General features: G+C 42.1%; 1 protein-coding gene and 1 long non-coding RNA gene across 3 annotated transcripts; both read left to right on the forward strand.

Annotated features, from left to right (window-relative positions):
* Positions 1 to 1,739: 1,739 nt before the first annotated feature.
* On the forward strand, positions 1,740 to 10,124 carry LOC309878360. The gene is made up of 3 exons (XR_014317524.1): positions 1,740 to 1,884; positions 4,012 to 4,144; positions 10,059 to 10,124. It is a non-coding gene; the product is annotated as an uncharacterized lncRNA (long non-coding RNA).
* A 2,617-nt stretch (positions 10,125 to 12,741) lies between these two features.
* On the forward strand, positions 12,742 to 14,589 carry FIBIN (fin bud initiation factor homolog). Of its 2 annotated transcripts, XM_082760752.1 has the most exons (2): positions 12,742 to 13,163; positions 13,251 to 14,589. In XM_082760752.1, the coding sequence occupies exons 1-2, from the start codon at positions 12,993 to 12,995 to the stop codon at positions 13,614 to 13,616; spliced, it is 537 nt and encodes a 178-aa protein (XP_082616878.1). In that variant the 5' UTR covers positions 12,742 to 12,992; the 3' UTR covers positions 13,617 to 14,589. The 2 variants fall into 2 exon arrangements, with proteins under 2 accessions (XP_082616878.1, XP_082616877.1); XM_082760751.1 differs by having other exon boundaries at positions 12,748 to 14,589.
* Positions 14,590 to 17,775: the final 3,186 nt, after the last annotated feature.

Genomic DNA, 17,775 nt, shown 5'->3' on the forward strand with positions numbered 1-17,775 from the left:
ACAGCAGCGGGGATGAGAAATGGGGAGGGAGAGACTGTTCCTCCTCGTACCTGCTTTTGACGTGTTCATACGAGCCTTTGAGCTTTTTATAGTTGGCCCAAGTGCAGCATGAACAAATCAAGCAAGCAGCTGTACAAAGCCTTGGTATTTCTGACCTTTGCCAGCATGGGAGCATCCAAGCTTGCATCCAAGTGTGCCTTGGGATCCAGCAAAGCTTTCAGGAAAGATTTGACGCTTTCGTTTTCATGTCTGAGTAGCGCAAGTAGCAGCAATCCTGGGTATTGTTTTTTTTAGAAGATTAGGTTACTGAAAGGCAACGTTTTAATAATGTTAAATAGCTGTCAGCCGTAGAAGTTGTTCATGAATTTGAACTATTGATCTGTTACATGGATTTTTCCTGAAATAAAATAGCTAACACTCACCATTAAAGAATGAAAAAATATACTTGCCTGACATTTAGTTTCTTTGATTTTATTTTTTTTTTTTCTGATTTGTAAGCATTTCTGTCCATACTTGTCTTTTTCATCTTCAGGGTCGTGGTAAGAAAACGCTATTTCCGCATTTTTTCTGGCTTATACATGTTTGTATTTTGTTCTGGTATGGTCAGCTTCTAGTATTACTTGTGGTTTAGATAGAAAAGATGTGGTGGCAAAACAAAATTTCTGTGATTGTTTTGTGGGTTACCCTTAAATTGACCAGTACAGTTTCAGAAATATAAAGCAATTAGTGGGAAAGGGAAAGATGGCTGAGATGCCTGGAAGGGACGTGGGCTCAACACATTTTCTGGAACTCCTCTCAGCAGATCGCCCATGGTGTCTGAAACTCGCTGCCTCACCTGGGTGACCTGCTGGTGGGGATGATCGTAGAGAAAACATCTGCTGCCTTACACCCTTGTCTTGTGAGGGCTCAGCATATGCTTTGCTTTCTGAATACATCTAGCACTGCCAAGTTTGGTAGGACGCAGCTAAATACACACAGGAATGTGATCTTCAGCCTTCATTTGTCCCTGGGCACAGAAGGAAAAGCAGGTCCATTTTTTCTCCTTATGAATCTATAGGAATTATCATGTCAGAATGGGCTCCCTCACCTCGGAGTATGTAGGAACTAACACTATTTTAGCCAGGCACAAAAAATACATAAACACATGGAAGGAAGTGATGACAGCATTTAGAAGGGCTGGGAACATGTCCTGACCTCGTGTCAGTCTGGGAGCCACTGAGATATACCTGAAAGGATCTTCTCCCACAGCAGTGTGCACAGATGAAATACTGGGGTGTCCAAAGTCACTTCATGTTATCTCTTTGGTTTCAACATGGCCAAGATATAGCCTTACATATTTCTATTCTTTTTGATGGACACTGCCCATTCTTTTGCAGAAAATCATTCTTTTAAGGAATCCTGTAGATTCCTTAAAATATATATATATATATATATATTACCACTATTCTCACCATGCAGAAATACTATACGTTCCTCTCAAACCAGCATGCTGCCCAAAGCATTTCTTCCTAAACAGGCACTGCAGATGCATTTGCTTGTCTGGGCGAGGCACAATGCACAACTCCATTCACATGTTGCCTGTCATACTTCTCTGCTGCCCTCTTTTTTAGAGGCCCAGCAGTCTAGTGCTGTTTTTCACGGTTGCAACTGATTTACAGGTGGTGACTACTGATGACCTCTTGTTTTGGGTTTTGTTACAGTGAAACGCATGCTGGCTGCTCTCAAATGCTTTGGTGCTTACGACTGTGAGTGAAGAAAAGCCTGCTTTCAAATCCCTCTCAAACTCTGGTGTGCATCCACTCCAAAGAGTCACCTGCAAGATCCAGAGCCTTGGATTTGGCAGTGGAGCCTCCTGTCAACATCTGGTCCAAGTCAGGAGAGGAGGTAGGACTGGAAGTGTATTTGCTGTGCTTGTTCAGTCTGTCACACTTCCCACAGCTGCTGATGCTGAGGGTAGTGCCCAGAAGTGTGACCTTGGGGAATCCACTGAGATCTGCTATGGTTTGGATGATTCTAGAGGTACATCAGATAGATCATTATTCTGAGTTCTTCAAGTCCCATTTTCTTGTGTCAGAACTGTTATGCATATTCAAAGTATTAGTGTATTCTGTTTATTAACTGTTATATATTAGCTTCAACACGTGGGATGTGGTTTTCTTCATACAGTCATACTACACCCACAAGCCCTTCTGCTTCAGATAGACAAAGGGAATATGATGAAAGAGAATATTCTGTGCCATTCCAGAGAAGATGAGACACATTTTCATTTGCTAGTGCATTCCTCTTCCAACATCTTTACTGCTGTAACATCTGGACGAAAGAGCTATTTGGTAACCAGTGAAGTAACCTGGAAAAGTTAGGATGTCTGGAGGGGATTGCTCTTGCATTACTGTACATAACTGACTATATGTGCAGTTACTTACAGTAACAGGTTTCTATATTTGATGAAGAGATGAAAATGGAAATTTTAGCAGGAGCGCACCAGAATAACAAACAGGGCTTCAGAGCACACAGTTTAGTCTCAAATTAGACCAGATTTACATTTTTTATCATTACAGTTGTATGCATAAGGTGATCAAGTATTTTGTTTGCATTAGGCAATATAATTTTAATCACCTAGCTGTTCTTCATCAAATCATTGAGATAATTCTTTGAACATTTGATAACCAGAAACTCTTGTAAATGCCAACACTTTCACACACCTCAGCAGAAAGGACTCGTCCGAAAATCTGCTCCAGAAGTATTCTCTGCTGTGATGCTATTTCTTATGCAATAACTCTGTCCCAGGACTAACCATCACGTATCAACAATTACTGCCAAATAGCTGGTGGTCAAAGAGAACTGCTAGGAAGCATTATGTAAGCCACAATTTGAGTGATAACAAATTATTTGTTGTAAATCATCTGGAATTAACACAATGAACAATCTAGGAATTATTACTCATATCTGGAAATGCGTAGCATTTCTGGAAATTTATGTTTCCAGAAACAAGTAATGATTCCTCTATTATTCACTGTGTTGATTCCCATATGGCTGTCAAACCAAAAAAAAAAAAAAAAAAGAGAGAGAGAAAAGGCTACTGTCTGCAAGAAGCAATTTGCAAGTAAGCCAAGTGCAAGCAAGCCAGTTACAATATAAAGCAAAATATTTTCAAATTCCTTTTTGACTCTGTCCAATTGAAGATACAGGTAAAGTTCTCATCATCTTCAGCAAGTTAGAGAAAATATTTTTAGAAAATACCATTCTCAATATCTGAGTATCTTACTTATTGAGGTAGGTATTTTATCCATTTATGCTGAAGCAGCTTTGGACTCCTGATTCTTTTTTGTCTATGTAGTAGAAGCAACAGCAGCAAATGTCCAGCTACCATGCTCAGAGGTGTGCTCCCATTTTCAACAATGACTTAAGACTAAACTGATCCCTTTAAGGAAAAAAAAAAAAAAAAGTTGACTAAAGGAATAAGACAGAGATTTTCTGAAGTGCAAATAATAAGTTTTAAATAACTTCCACAGAACTAGTGGTCTTAGCTACCATTTATAACCTGCACGTTTTCCTGAAAGCTGCAGTATAAGGCTCATTGTTCACTTTAACACTCTTGAAAATCCTGTGTATACATTTTCAAGAATGTCAGAAAACATCGCAATACAAGCTTGAGTTTGCAGCTCATAGTTCTACAAGGAGTACAACTACAAAGAAAGCTTGGCTATTTTTAATATATTTCTAAGTATGCTTCAGTGAGTGCATCCATCTCGGTAATCAGATCTCCTTGTTAGTTCAAATTCTTCAGTTTTAAAAGTAACCAAAAGATTACAGTCTACTTCCATGATTTTTCAGAAAGTACTGTTCGCTTTGCCTAATACTTTGTAGTTTCAACTCAGTTCATTTGTATAATGTGTTGTGTTTTTTAAAATATTTCTCAGCAACAGGAGAATGTGATCAAAATGTAGTTCTTTGAAGTTAAATACATAACAGCATGTAAGTACATGTAATGGCAATGCCTCTAATTTGCAGGAGGAATGACAAATCATAAGAACTGTACCTGAGACAAGAGCCAACCCCGCAGTGCCTCTGAAAGCAGATATTCCTGGTGCAACAAAGGCCAAGCACATCGCAGAACTGTATTCTGCAAAAGGAGCTTTGTGAGGTAAGTGTGAGAATAAGTAGAAAACAGGAAAACCTGTATGGTTTCATTATCCAAAGAAATCTTTGCTGCTATTCCAAGCATTTTTATTTGTGGTAAACTACCCCTTCATCAAATTTACGTATAAATGTAAGAGGTTAAGAAAACAGATGATCGGTCATCCCTTGCTGTCATCTCATAGGCCAACCTTCTACAAAAAGGGAGTGAACCGAAGTTCAGTGACATACTACTACAGGAACATAACCTGCAAAATGTATTTTAAAAAGGCACAGTAAGTAGAGAATTAGTGATTTAGCCATTTTGAAACCAAGGTTGAAATCCCACCTCCCCCAAAAAATGGATGGCACGGTGCCAGGGGCCAGGATTTACCTGAGGGTTATAGCTGGTATATCATAACATACAACTGGGGAGCCAGAAAGGGGAATACACATTGCCTTTTTGAAAGCAATGTTTGTGCTTCTGGATGTGTCTGCCGCAAGCTGTTTGGAAAATATGGTGAAAGAGGCCACACACTCTTGCTGTTCCTCTCTGTTCAGCCGTTGTGCTGCCACCTGCAGATTTACTGCTGGAAAGTTAATTCTGTAGACCGCTACTTCCATTGCACGTGGGAGGGGAAAGAGAGGGAACCATGCATTGACACGCTCCCTCTGCTCCAAACGCTGCTAGCCCAGAGCAAACAGAGCATGTTGCAGCCCTTCAACCTGCAGAGGTGTTCTGCGTGAGGGTTACTCTTGTAGAGGATGGGTTTTCCTGCCCTACTTTCCAGGTACTTTTCATTCTCCTAATGTACCCTCTGAATTTTCATTTCAAACAGCCATCATAGCATTGTTTTGGTTTGGTAGAACCTTCTTAAGGCTTCGCAAAGCTTTTTAAACACCTCTAAAGCCGTGCACTGTGAAACAAAGACATTTGTTCTGTTACTAGTGAGAAGCTGCTCCATTTTGCACTTGGGTGTGTTTGGATGCTGAGACCCTTCAGCACATTCAGCTCAGGCATCATCTGTCTAATCCTGGAGGAAATCCTTCCAAGTCTTCCACAGCTCTAGAACTGCTCTCTCAGCAAAACAGTCCCCAGGAAAAAGCAGGTTCGTTTCCTGCCACAGGCTCTGGGACCATAAACCTGCTGCCCCATCCTGGCTCACCCCACCCGAGGTGGGAGGCAGTGCAGCTGGCACACGTAGCTCTTCAGCTCGCACCGCTCCCCCCTAGGGGTGCACCCAGCGATTACCTGCTCCTGTAGACAGTGGTGGCATTGGCAGCAAGGCCCATCCCTTCCTGTGTTGAGAGGTTTCAGTTCAGCAAAGTTCTCAGTTGCGTTCTCGTGCAAAGTCATTCAAGCGTCATTTTCACAAACTTTAATTCCGTTAACTTCAGTGGGGCTAAAGCTCCATAAGGGACTGATTTGCGTGACTGAATGTGGTGTTCAAGCAGAGGCTCTGATGCCTGCAGCGGGCCCAGGGTTTTCTCATCCAAGGCAACCAAGTGGGAAGAGACGTAATATTTCCTAAACCTAAATTAACCCACAGACTTTATTCAATCCAACTTCTTTCCATTAAAGCCAATCATATGTCTTGGCTTCTTGACCATAAATGTGGAAGCAGGCGCATGCATTCCTGCAGAGCTGCCTGTGTGTTTTGGTTTGAGGTGGGTCTTCATAAACGACAGTGCTGGGGTAAGGTTTATCAGGGCGCGTTCTGCATCACGCATAGAAGGGCTCACAAAGCCAGAAGCAAGTCATCTCGAATGTGAGGTCCTAAGTCATGCCACTGTACATGAAAGTCATAAATTGCAGTAGGAGGCAGAAATTCCCTATCAATATTCTGTGCAAACCTCAGGCATAAGAGAATAACGCAGTGTTAGGACTGCTGAATGAGTGCTCTGTGTGCACAAAGTCATTAAAAACCTGTGGAACAGTCAACCATGACTGCACAAAAATAAATATAGAGCTGGCCGTAAATAGTATCCCTTCACCTGCTTCTTCAAGTAGAATTTTATAAGAACGTTTCTTAAAGGGAATGATTTTTTTAACAAGGAGATTTTGGTATATTTCAATTGAAACCATATGCTTGTTCTTAGGCTGCTCAAATACAAAGTGAGTCTAGTTTTAAATTTAATACACTGTTAAAAACACCTAAAGAAAAATCTGAGTGAATGTGCTAGGATACAAAATGGATGTTTTCCAACTTCTAAAAACCAGATCTGGGAATACAAGTGAACTTTACTATGGAAGCATGTTTTGTTTTATTTTTTATTTGCCACACTGGGAAGAGCATGGGAGAGGAGATTAACCAGTTAAGTCCTATGATTTTTTTTTTTTAATCACTTTCCATCTTTTACTTTATCTGTACAAAAGATACTATCATGAATGTTTCAGTCTGTAGTGCAGCAGAGCATAGAAAAATTAAACTATTGCAGAGAAACGTTTTATTAAACTTCATGCAATTGGTTAGGCTGATTATGTAGGCTCACGCTCTAAAGTCACCACCACGGACTTTAAAGGATTGGTGAGAAGAGGAAATTTAATGACTAATCAGTATAAAATTTGTCAGGAACTAACTTCTGTTTAGAAATTCATCCCTGACCTTAATAGATCAGATTGTGTGTGTATATCAGAAAATGCCATCCTCATAAAGGTGGCAAAACTGGAAATTATATAGTGTGAAATCTGCTTAAATAATCAGGGAACTGACCTAGAAAATAGGACTTGTGAAAATCAGCTTTCTGAAAACTTAGATGTTTTCAAGATCCTACATCAAATTAATGTATTTGATCACAGGGCTGCAAATCCTCAGCAACTGTATCAATGGATTAATCTCATTTGAAATTACATCAGCATTTCCCCACTGGACTCTCTAAGATTTCTTCCAAAGTTTTTATTCACATTCTTTTCCAACCCTGCCAGAGCAGAACATGCTAGGTTTTATTTTTTTTCTGTTTTATGAGGTAAGGAGAAAATGAAAGAGAAGAGTATTTTTTTTTTTAAATCCTAAAATGAGCCTAATTTTCCTTCTGACAGTTTAGAGACATGGAGAATGTTATCATGACAAATCAGTGAACAATGTTTCTGTAACATTTGCAAAATATATATTTTCACACACAGCCTTTTCACTTTCACACACAGCGTTAAAAATAACATAGAAAGGACTGAAAATCGAATCAGCATTTTAACAGTATGATATGCTGACTCTGTGACAAACCACATTTACAGTAATGGGAAAACTTCTCCATGTGCTGGCCAGTGGTGATGCTTTTAAAGTGTTTTCATTTCCACTGAGGAAGTGTTATTATTTCCACTTCAGGAACCTTAGTGAAGAAATAGTAGAGGTATCCCTTATGGGGCTGGAGGACTTTCAACAGCAGCACTAGTATAATACCAGTAAACGTTTGCTCCTCTTCTCTCTTTTAATCCTCTCCCTTCCCAGGAAGCACACATCTTTTCTTTTCAAAAATAACCTAAGCATATCCCCAGTTTTCTGCTTTAGCCAAATCATATTTATATAAACAGCAGCCACTACAGAGACAGGCTGTGTTAAAATGTTTTTCTTTGCATTTTTCTGCCAAGGTTGAACTCATTTTGGTGCTGCCTAAAGTTGAGGTAGATCCAGTACTAACTGCGTATTCTTCTGAGACAATCAGCCTGGCACACACTTTTTATTAGCTGTATTTACATTCAGCTGCGTTTACTGATGCTGCCTGTAAGCACTCATGTTTTTTTTTTTAAATTCAATTTTCTGTATTGCTTATCCAAGAAGGGCTGGAGGACTTGGAGGACTGTGCCCAGTCACAGCTCTGGTTTGATCCTGAAATCTGTGAAGAAACAGAAGGTTATCAGAATCTGTCAGCTTAAGCATAAGGTAGCAAAAGAGTTGTTTTCTTTACAAGTCTGTACATGAGAAATCTCTTGTTCAGGTGTTCCAACTCTAAATTAAGCTTACCTTTCTGAGAAACTCCACATTTCAGTGTAGGCACAGACAGCATTCTGGTACTGGAACATTTGGCACAGCTTATGCTTCAGCATATTCATTCCTACTTTGTGCTGTATTCCAAATTTATACTGAATGAGTGAATATTAAATGTCTTTTACAAATTAATCTTTTCTACAAGATCTCTAGTTATACTCTTATGGCAATGTTCCGAATACTCCTATGAAAAACTGGCATTATTCTTGCACGTATCCCTAACTGATACCCTTCAACTGATAATGATAAACCTGAAAGCACAGAATGAAACAGCGGTGACTGCTGTAGTTGTTGTAGAGCCAAATGGGAAAAGCCAGTATTTCTAGTCACGTGTTTAAGTTGTCCAGCGTTTGCTCGGCCTGGCAATCTTTTCAACATTCCCTTTTGTGAGGAACTATTAAAGTTGCTAGTGCATTTAAGGGATATAAACCAGCAAACTATTAATAAGCCAAAAAAAATTCTTTACTTCAGCAAAGTATATATATAGAAGGCAATTTATTAAACTTTGAATGGGGCATTATTCATGTTAAAACTATTACTATGTAGCTTTGTAACAGCTGGATATTGGCAAACTGCTGAAAATTATTACAAAGAATGAGTCAGAATAATATTGTTCTGTACATTTAATATGTAGATACAATATCTAAGTATAAAGCCTATTCTTCCTTTTGCCTTTTGTAACTTTGACACGTGACAGTGCAAATCTGCCACCCCTGAATTCAGTTTTCTTGATATTCCTATTAGCATCTCAGTCATCCAAACGCCACCCATACTTTATTTGCATGTTCCATTCTGAAAAGTTAGCAATGTGCCTCATTAAATTTTTCCAGTAACTTTGTGACCCATAAAAAAAAAAAAAAAAAAAAAAAAGTATGTATGTAATCACACATCCAATAACAGAATAACAGTAGCAGTAACTGATGAAGAACGTGATTAGTGGGGGTAAATATATAAGCTATTATTGCACACCTAACTTGATGGCATTTGAGCATTTGGTACTACACCCTACAATTAGAAATTACACTCACATACTTGTTGGTCTCCTGTTTAAACAAGGTATCTTTTTATAAAAAACTATATAACAGTTCACAGCAGAAAAACAGAAGGCAGTAGTCAGCAAACAGCATTTATACCCTAAAGCCTGTGGGGCCTTTAGGACCATATAACATATATCTGTTCCCTAAATTACTGACCGCTTACATCCGAAATATTCTGATGCTGCAAAGTTTACCATGATCTGCAACAGAAATAGCAAGCATATGTGAGCCAAGAACTGAAGATAAAGCACTGCTTGCAGAGAAGATTATGCAAGTGTTGCCTGAAATCCAGCACTGAGCTACATATTTGTGACCAGTTCACTGGCCATTTCTGGACAAAATTGGAGGCCGATTTTGGTGCTGTTGCAAAAGAGGAAGAACTTTTTCAGCAGAATAAACTCTGCTGTTCCTCACATTATTATAAAACTAATGCTGTCCACTGGAAAAATGATGGCTTTACCATAGCAGAGAATATAATGCCAAGTATTTGTAAAAAGGCAGTATCAGTATCCTTCTTTATTTTTGTTTTCAGTACTTTCTTTTTGTTTTGTGAATAGGAATTTATGTAAAATTGCTTGAACAGACACATAGGGTAAAATACTGTCATAGTGAAATCAGCGGGACTTCTGACAATGCTAGGATTTCAGTGAAGGCCTTCACGCAAGTGTGCCGCAAAGAACATCTGTTTCTTGGAGGCATCCCCAAAACTCCCCAGATCTCTGATCTCACAGAACTACCCCTATGGGTTCCTAGCAGAAAATGCAACATTCAGCATAAAACTGTCCTCTCTCTCCTGGTTCTCTCCACCCTGCATTTCTTGTATTCCAGAGGAATTCCCTTCTGTCCTTGCACTTCACAGATAAAGGCAGAACTGTTTTTAAAAAACTCTGCACTGACGCTGATTTTTATGTTGTTATTTCAGCCATTGCTGTAGCGTTGCTGATGAGAGTAACTACGATGAAAATATCTGACCCTTCAACTCAGGTCTTGGTGCTTAAAGGTAAATGTTACTTTCATTATCTTTCTTTCAAAAAAAAAAAAAATCTGATTTTCATTTGTATGCCCATAGTTTCATGGATAGTTCAAAAGCATTCAGATTATCTTGATACATTCCCAAGGCTATTCTCTTTTAAATGTGATTTTGGAGTGATAGTGGCTACTCTTACAAAATATTGTTCTGTTAGCATGAGTCTACATCTTCTCCCTTGTTTGATGTTTACCTACATCCTCAGTTAAAACGCAGGATTCTGTTGCACTGTAATCCTGATGTGTATAAGTACTGCCATAGCTCAGGCTGTTGCGTGTCTTTCATCAAGTTCCAACCTTTATGAATGGCTTGCCCACTGAGTCACCAAAGCTGCAGATCCCATATTGTAGACTTCCTTCAGCAGCAGACATTCCAGGTGGGTTACTTAGGGAGAGACTACTTTGGTATAAAACTTAAACAAACTTGGATAATGCGTTTTGGATTGAAAACAGTAATGGCCAGGAGCTGGCAGCTGCAGCAGGGAGCAACAAACACCTCTTAGTTTCTTAACATATGAAGAGAGGGGAAAAAAATTATTTACTAAGGCTGAGTTTTTCACCTACTGTGGAACTGGTGAAAGCATAACCATGCTGACAAAGCTATAGCTAAGAGATTTACAGTGTGGTGCTTCCACGAAGAGACCTCAAAAGTGGAGTCCACCACAGCTCAAGTTCAGCCAAACCAGTCAACTGGCAGTAACACCAGCTCGGGTGGAAATTTATGTAGATAAAATACTACAGCTGGCAAAGAATTGGGAACCAAATAAAATATTAGGTGAAACAAGAGCACCCTGGGAATAAAATTGTTTGAAGGTCTCCCTGTTGGCAAACAGAGACCAAGCACAAATGCCAAGCAAGCTCCGTTGAATAAGCTTTAAACCTTTTATAGAAAGCTGAAGCACAAAAGCTTAGCCTAATCCAACCTATTTATATGAGTGTTTTCTGAGCTTAATTACAAATTTAAAATGTTTCCAAATGTGTGGCATGTTTCTGTTTGGATAGCTTGTCTGGCTTGGGTTTTCAGCTGTGCAAAAAAAGTTGCCCAGACTTTGCAAACACCGCACACCTTGAGGTGTATACGTATGCAGCTTTAATGGACTCCAGGGCTTGGAAGGACTACTCAGAGCAGTCCATAGGTGAAGAGTCCAGCTTTTACCCTCACTGTCCTGGGCTAGGTTTTTGGTTGGTTGGCTGACTGATTGTTTTATTCTTTTCTGTTGTTTCTCAGTTTGTTAGTTGTAAGATGTTCTGCGTTTGTCTAAAGTGCTTCAGTAGGCTCTAAAGTCAATACTTGGGAACACTGACATGGTAGGTTATCATTAAATATTCAGGGCCACGCTCACTGTGAGGACTCACCTTCAGTATGCTGTGTCCTACCTTAAAGGCCCTGTCTGTGTCCTTAAGCCCATTGCTTGAGCTCTCAGGAACCCATACTGACATCGCAATCGGTAGCAGAGGCACTTGAAAACAGAATTGGCAGAGTCACCAATGCCAGACACATAGAAATACTGAGATGATGGGTTGTAAGTCTCATTCATCTCTAGGTTGCAGGAAAGTGCAGCCGTCTACTTGAGAAAAGCAACCAGGACTTGCAGTCCTGGAGTAAGAGGCCTCCTACACCACCCCTTTCTGATAAAATAAAGCCAGAGCCCTCTGGTCTGAGCCCTGCCATAAGGCCATTCAGCAAAGATGTAAGAGGGTTTGGTTAGGTCTATGGTCTAAAGAGAAACAAGCCTGGTGCTTTCTGACCAGTGTCTTAGTTTGTCAGCTACCAGTTAATTTAGGGTGAAACCCTTCCAGTTTGCATGGAATAATCAAAACCTTGCCTCGTCTTTGCCCTGAAGAAGGCAGCCCAACAGCTTGTGCTTGCAGAGTGAAGCCAAGGGGAGGGAAGGGGTTTGAAATGTAGGTGTCTGAAGTAGTGGCAGCATAACAGCTGCTACAGCCACAGCCCCGAGGGCCCTGCAAGGCTCCAACCTACAGTGTCCAGCCTAACAGTGAAGAATGCAGAGACACGACAGAAGAGGCAGACCTGTTTCCCAGTAAAGTTAATCCTAAGCATCAATTATTCCAAGGAGCAGAAGGTAGGGATCATCAGCACTGGATGCTGGTTAAACATTTATATTAAGGAGATGGCATACATATTTCTGCGTGCAAAGCTTTCATGAACTGCAGCGGGAGTTTTAACTGGGGCCGGCCGCAGGATTTGGTGTAATCTCTGCTGGCTGGCGCCTGTTCCCATGAAAGAGGATGTGCAAGGACCTGCTGACTTTACAGCCCGCTTCCTTTCCTGGTCTCACCTTGACGATTCAGAAACGAGAAAGGCAGCTTTATCCGTGCTATGCGCAGCGCTCAGCCCCGCCGTAACCCGGCTGCTGGATTCCCGCACAGCGTTGGGTTCACCGCAGAGGAGCGCTGGAGCCGCAGCATTTCGGCGTGCGGGTTTCCCCCCTGCTGCAGAGCCGAGCGGGGCGCCTGCCCTCGCTGCATTCACCCTCCCACCTCGCCAGGGCTCAGCGCGCTGCCCTCACCCCCAAACCCGTTTTGTTTTTTTTTCCCTGTTCAAGCGGGGACGGGACGAGCCAGGGGGGCGATGCCCGGGGCCGGGGGCGGGCGGGGGCCGCTCTCGCCGTGCTCTGCCCGGCTTTTAAGGGCGGCGCGCTGAAACCCGACACCAGAGCGCCGCCAGGCTCCGCACCGCCGCCCGCCCTCCTCGGCCCGGCCCGGCCCGGCCCGGCTCGGCTCGGCCCCCGCGTCCCGGCCTGTCCCGGAGGGCGCCCATGGGGCGGGGGCAGCGCGGCGCCGGCCGGCCCTGAGGCTGCGGGCAGCGATGCGGGCGCTGCGCCTGCTGTGGCTCGGCTGCCTGTGCAGCCTGTGCCGGGGGTACTTCGAGGGCCCGCTGTACCCCGAGATGTCCAACGGCACGCTGCACCACTACTTCGTCCCCGACGGGGACTACGAGGAGAACGACGACCCCGAGCGCTGCCAGCTGCTCTTCAGGGTGAGCGAGCAGCGGCGGTGCGGAGGGGCGGCGGCGGCGGGCGGCGGGCTGAGCCTGCGGGAGGAGCTGACGGTGCTGGGCCGGCAGGTGGAGGACGCGGGCCGGGTGCTGGAGGGCATCGGCAAGAGCATCTCCTACGACCTGGACGGCGAGGAGAGCTACAGCACCTACCTGCGCCGCGAGTCCGCGCAGATCAGCGACGCCTACTCCAGCTCGGACCGCTCGCTGAGCGAGCTGGAGGGCAAGTTTCGGCAGGGCCAGGAGCAGGGAGGTCGGGAGGAGGCTCGCCTGGGCGACAGCTTCCTGGGGCTGCTGCTGCACGCCCGTGCCCTGCTCCGCGAGACCCGCGACATCTCCAGCGGGCTGCGCGACAAGCACGACCTGCTCGCCCTCACCGTGCGCAGCCACGGCGCCCGCCTCAGCCGCCTCAAGAACGACTATCTCCGCGCCTGAGCCCCGGGGGCCGAGGGTGAGCTCTGGAAACGCCTATTTATTGCACAGGGCTTCCCAAACTCTGTCAAACCCGGGGGCGGAGGTACGGCGAAGCTAACGTCTGCATATCGATGATAAACTGCCGCGGAGGTTGCCCACGAGCCCCCCGTGCTCACCACGGTGCACACCTTGACGCCTGGCCTCGTCGCCCACCGTGGTCCTCGCCAGCCTCGTGCGGAGCAGAAGCATGGGTTGCTTCGTTGTTACCCCCTCGTTCAGGGTGAACCCTCTGTTAACTTTCTTAAACTTTTGTAACGGCATGTACTCTACTCATGTAAAATGTTGTTCTACTACGTAACTTGAAGCTGTGATTTCCATTTGCGTTGTGAGAGACGGGATCTATTCCAGCAGGATTTGTACTCTTTATGGTCTTGCTTATCTGTGACTGAGCTATCGTAACCCCAAAGAGCCAGCCAAAAAGGCTTATGTCAGATCCTGAGAATGCTGATACAGATTTTTATAGTAAGAAGGAGCTCTAGCGGCGATTGCAGTTTCAGATCCAAAATTGAAAAGCAGGGTTTCTTAGAGCGTGTTTCTGAAGCAGACAAAAAGTTGGTGTCTGTTCCAACATAGTGACATTTCCCATTGGTGCCCTTGTACTTTTGCTAGCTAAGCTATTAATAAAACTATTTTTGCTCCTGGACAATAGCAAAAGTGCCCAGTGGGAAGGAGGGGGGAGGATTGTTTGGGTTTTTAGGCTCATCACTATGTAATCAGCAACTTGGGGTAATATTGTTACGGATACTGCAGGCAGAATCGCTGTTTGGATGAAAAAGTTCATGCGTTCTTTTAATAAACGTTTGAAAACCATACTAAGGCACACTTTTCTTTTACTGTTCTGCCCGAGACTCTCTTGATTTAAAATACGCAGTTGTAGTATGTCTTTCAGCAAAAATTTGTGACTGTGTAGATCCTGCCAAATTAAATAACTTGCCTTTTAGTAAAAACAAATAAAAATTTACAGACTCAAGGTAAGCAGCTCTCATTAAATGAATGATATGGAAGAGTGCGTTGGGCTCTTTTTGGATTTTGTAAGCCTTTTTAAGAAACCAATGTATGAAACCAACAACCTCGTAGCACTGGAAACGGAGCTGTTTTATGAGCATTTGAGGTCTGATCTTGTTAACCCCATGTAGTTATACTTTGATCTGCAGACCATCCAGCTGGGTAAGTTACTCAGAAGTGTAATGGGTCAACAGAAGTCACCTGGGACCAGAGCGCTGAAAGCATCAGGGAACACTTGACAAAGGTATGTGCGTAGAGTACTTGTGGACCATCCATGCATCCATCTTTCCTAAAGGCACTGAGCTTTAGCTCCTAGCAGGACACTTTAAGATGTCAGTTTGCACCTTTAGATTCTTGGTTTCTTTGAAGATATGCCTGTTGGTCCTGTGTAAAAATAGAAGCCTTGTATTGACTGAGTTCAGTGGAACTACGTGGTGTGATTTTCAAGTGTTACTTTCAAGGGATACGTGACAGATTCTAGCTCTGAAATAATTCATTCCTTGCCACTAGGGTCAGATGTAGAAACACGAAAGTGAAAAAAGTCATATAAGTCACTGAGTCTAGTTTGCGTGCTTCCACAGCGAAGCATACAGCATTTGAGGGATGGGCCAATGACTGTACATAGAAGAAAAGCTCTAAAAGTTCCCAAGGGTTTCATTCACATAGTCTCTCCACTCTCTCTATCCTTTCAGAAGAACGTGCCAAAGATGTCATGCAGTTCCATTCATGCCCAGATTCTTCTTAAAACCCTGCCCAAGCCAAATCCTTGCAAGAGAAAGTGGGAGTGTTACTCTATGCTTATTCACTTTCTGAGGCACTGCTTATAATGTGAATTGTAAGCGTCAGTAAAGAAACTATAGTGGCAAACCATGCTGGTATTTTTAGCCACAATAGAATTCAAATCCTAATAGAAAAGTAGTAGCAGTAGTGTAAAACACAGTTTCTTGAATATGCTTCAGGCAGCTTGGCTTTGTACGTGCAGCAGTGATCTTTTAGTTGATCTCAAGCCTTCCCATGGTATGCAGCATACCAAGAGGGTAAATATTTGCAGAGTGGTTACTTTCAAAGCAGAAGATAGCATGACTTAACATGGAGATTTACAGAATAGCTCATTCAGCTTGGTGGCTCCGTACGTTGTCATCTAATGAAGCAAAACTATGGTTCTTAAAATCCATGATAATGTTTCATATGATAAATATGAGCATGTTGGTAAATATTTCTGTCAATTTTCATTTCAGAAAAATTGAAATTAAAATCAGAGTGCTGCTCTAGAATTTGTAAAAGGCTTTAAACCTTCTTCTTTGAAAAGAAAATGTGTAAATCTAAGTCTGGGCTACGTGGAAATTTGCATGCTTAATAAAAAGTGTCCATTCTACGTGGATTTTAAGAAGTCAGTACAAAACTTTAAGGGTATTTAAATCCATTTCGATTTGGTTTGCATGGTTTTGGCTGGTCTCAGCAAATGTCAGTAACAATCCATTAAAAATGTATCAGTTTTGAGTCAGAGCCGATACAAGTAAGTGGCCTTTATAAAGCTGCGGTCTGATAAACTATGCTGCAAAGTGCCTGCATGAATTGGGTGTTCAGTCATATCCAGATGTTTAAATTCAAAAGGGATCCTAAAATCTATGAAAACTATATTGTAATCCTTTTTGTCATCTTAGCTTTTCTTCTTATTCTTTTTTTTTTTTTTTTTTTTTTTTTTTTAATCTGAAAAAACTTGTTTAATTAGAAGAGATGAAGATCTTTTGGTTTTATACAACCAATTTCAAATAGTCAAGGTCTTTTTATCATTGAGAACTTTAAATATTTTTAAGTGGAGAGCCTTACAAGAACAATTGTAGCAGCTATTTTGACCCAATAGCTCCTCCTATTGTGTTTAAATATAGCATCAGGATTGGACTCTCTTTTTTCTTTTATTTATTTATTTTTTAATGCCAGAGGGTGGAACTAAAGTTAAGCTGACTCTGTCCTTTTTGTGATGCTCAGGAGATTTTTCAAAATAGGTGCCACTTCTTCAATTTATTGAAGAGTTGATGGCATTGAAGAGCAGATTACAATGTTTACTGAAAAAAAAATAAATCAATCAATTAATGTAAATGGAGCAGAAGGTAACAGTAATAGAGGGCTTACTTAGTACTTCAGTTTTATTTGACATTTGGCCAGTGATTTAATGCATTAAGAGTTAAAGTGAGTCATCAAGAGACAAGACTTTACTCCTCTCTCCTGGTAGCTTACTTCTGCAGTCAGTGCTCTGCTGTAGGTAGTCTCATGTCTACCAATACATGCGATGAGATGAAGATGTTCAAAGTGTAACTGTGGAGCAAACTGCTGTCTCACATGAGCACTAATAAAACTTTGGGAAAGGAAGGGCTGTGCTTGCAAATGGCAGCATTTGAAAGCAACAACACCTGTGACAACTTGGTGGCTAGGAATGTGGGGTGGTGGTATGAACTGTGGCTTTCTAAATTGAAATTTCCAAAGTTTCACAGGTTGACCTACCCAGCACCGTTCTGAGAAAAAGAGAAGTCAAAGGAAGCTTTCAGAAACATGGTAAGCCTTGCAAAGATCCTGTGTGTGCCAAATTTGATGATGAATCGTCTGCAGTGAAACTGTTGCTCTTATATGTTGTCATGTGCACAGGTGTGTACCTCAGAAGCAAAAAACATACTTGTTTCAGGCAAAAAAAACAACATGGTGATCTACAGACACAGCATCAACTGTGGTTATGATCTTGCCTTGGAAAGTTTTAGTTTGTGGAGAAATCACGTTAGGTGAGCCTGTTGCTGTTGTGTAGTTACTGCTTTAGATGGGCTTCGTGTTACTTCAACAGCTTCTTGCTTGTGCTTATCAGATATCACATTTGCTATTGATAAAGGAGTTTTCGGTGTCATTGGCTGAAATGTAATTGTCAGACAATATTCCTGAAATAGTCCTGTATGTTTAAAATCTGTCTGGCATTCTTCTTTCTGCTATGATGTATTTGTGCTTACAGCCAATTGGGAAATTTATATCCTATTACTTCGCTTTTTGGCTAGCCACTAGCCAAAAATTGAACAATTTGTGGGTCCATATTTCATTGCTGAAGTATATGAAACTGGCAAAAATACTAACC

This window comes from Aythya marila (genome assembly GCF_965140915.1).
Source record: "Aythya marila genome assembly, chromosome: 5".
In the NCBI taxonomy this organism is placed as follows: Eukaryota; Metazoa; Chordata; class Aves; order Anseriformes; family Anatidae; genus Aythya; species Aythya marila.

Coding starts and splice junctions, on each gene's coding strand:
- FIBIN (XM_082760751.1), top strand. CDS start 12,993: ATGCGGGCGCTGCGCCTGCTGTGGCTCGGCTGCCTGTGCAGCCTGTGC.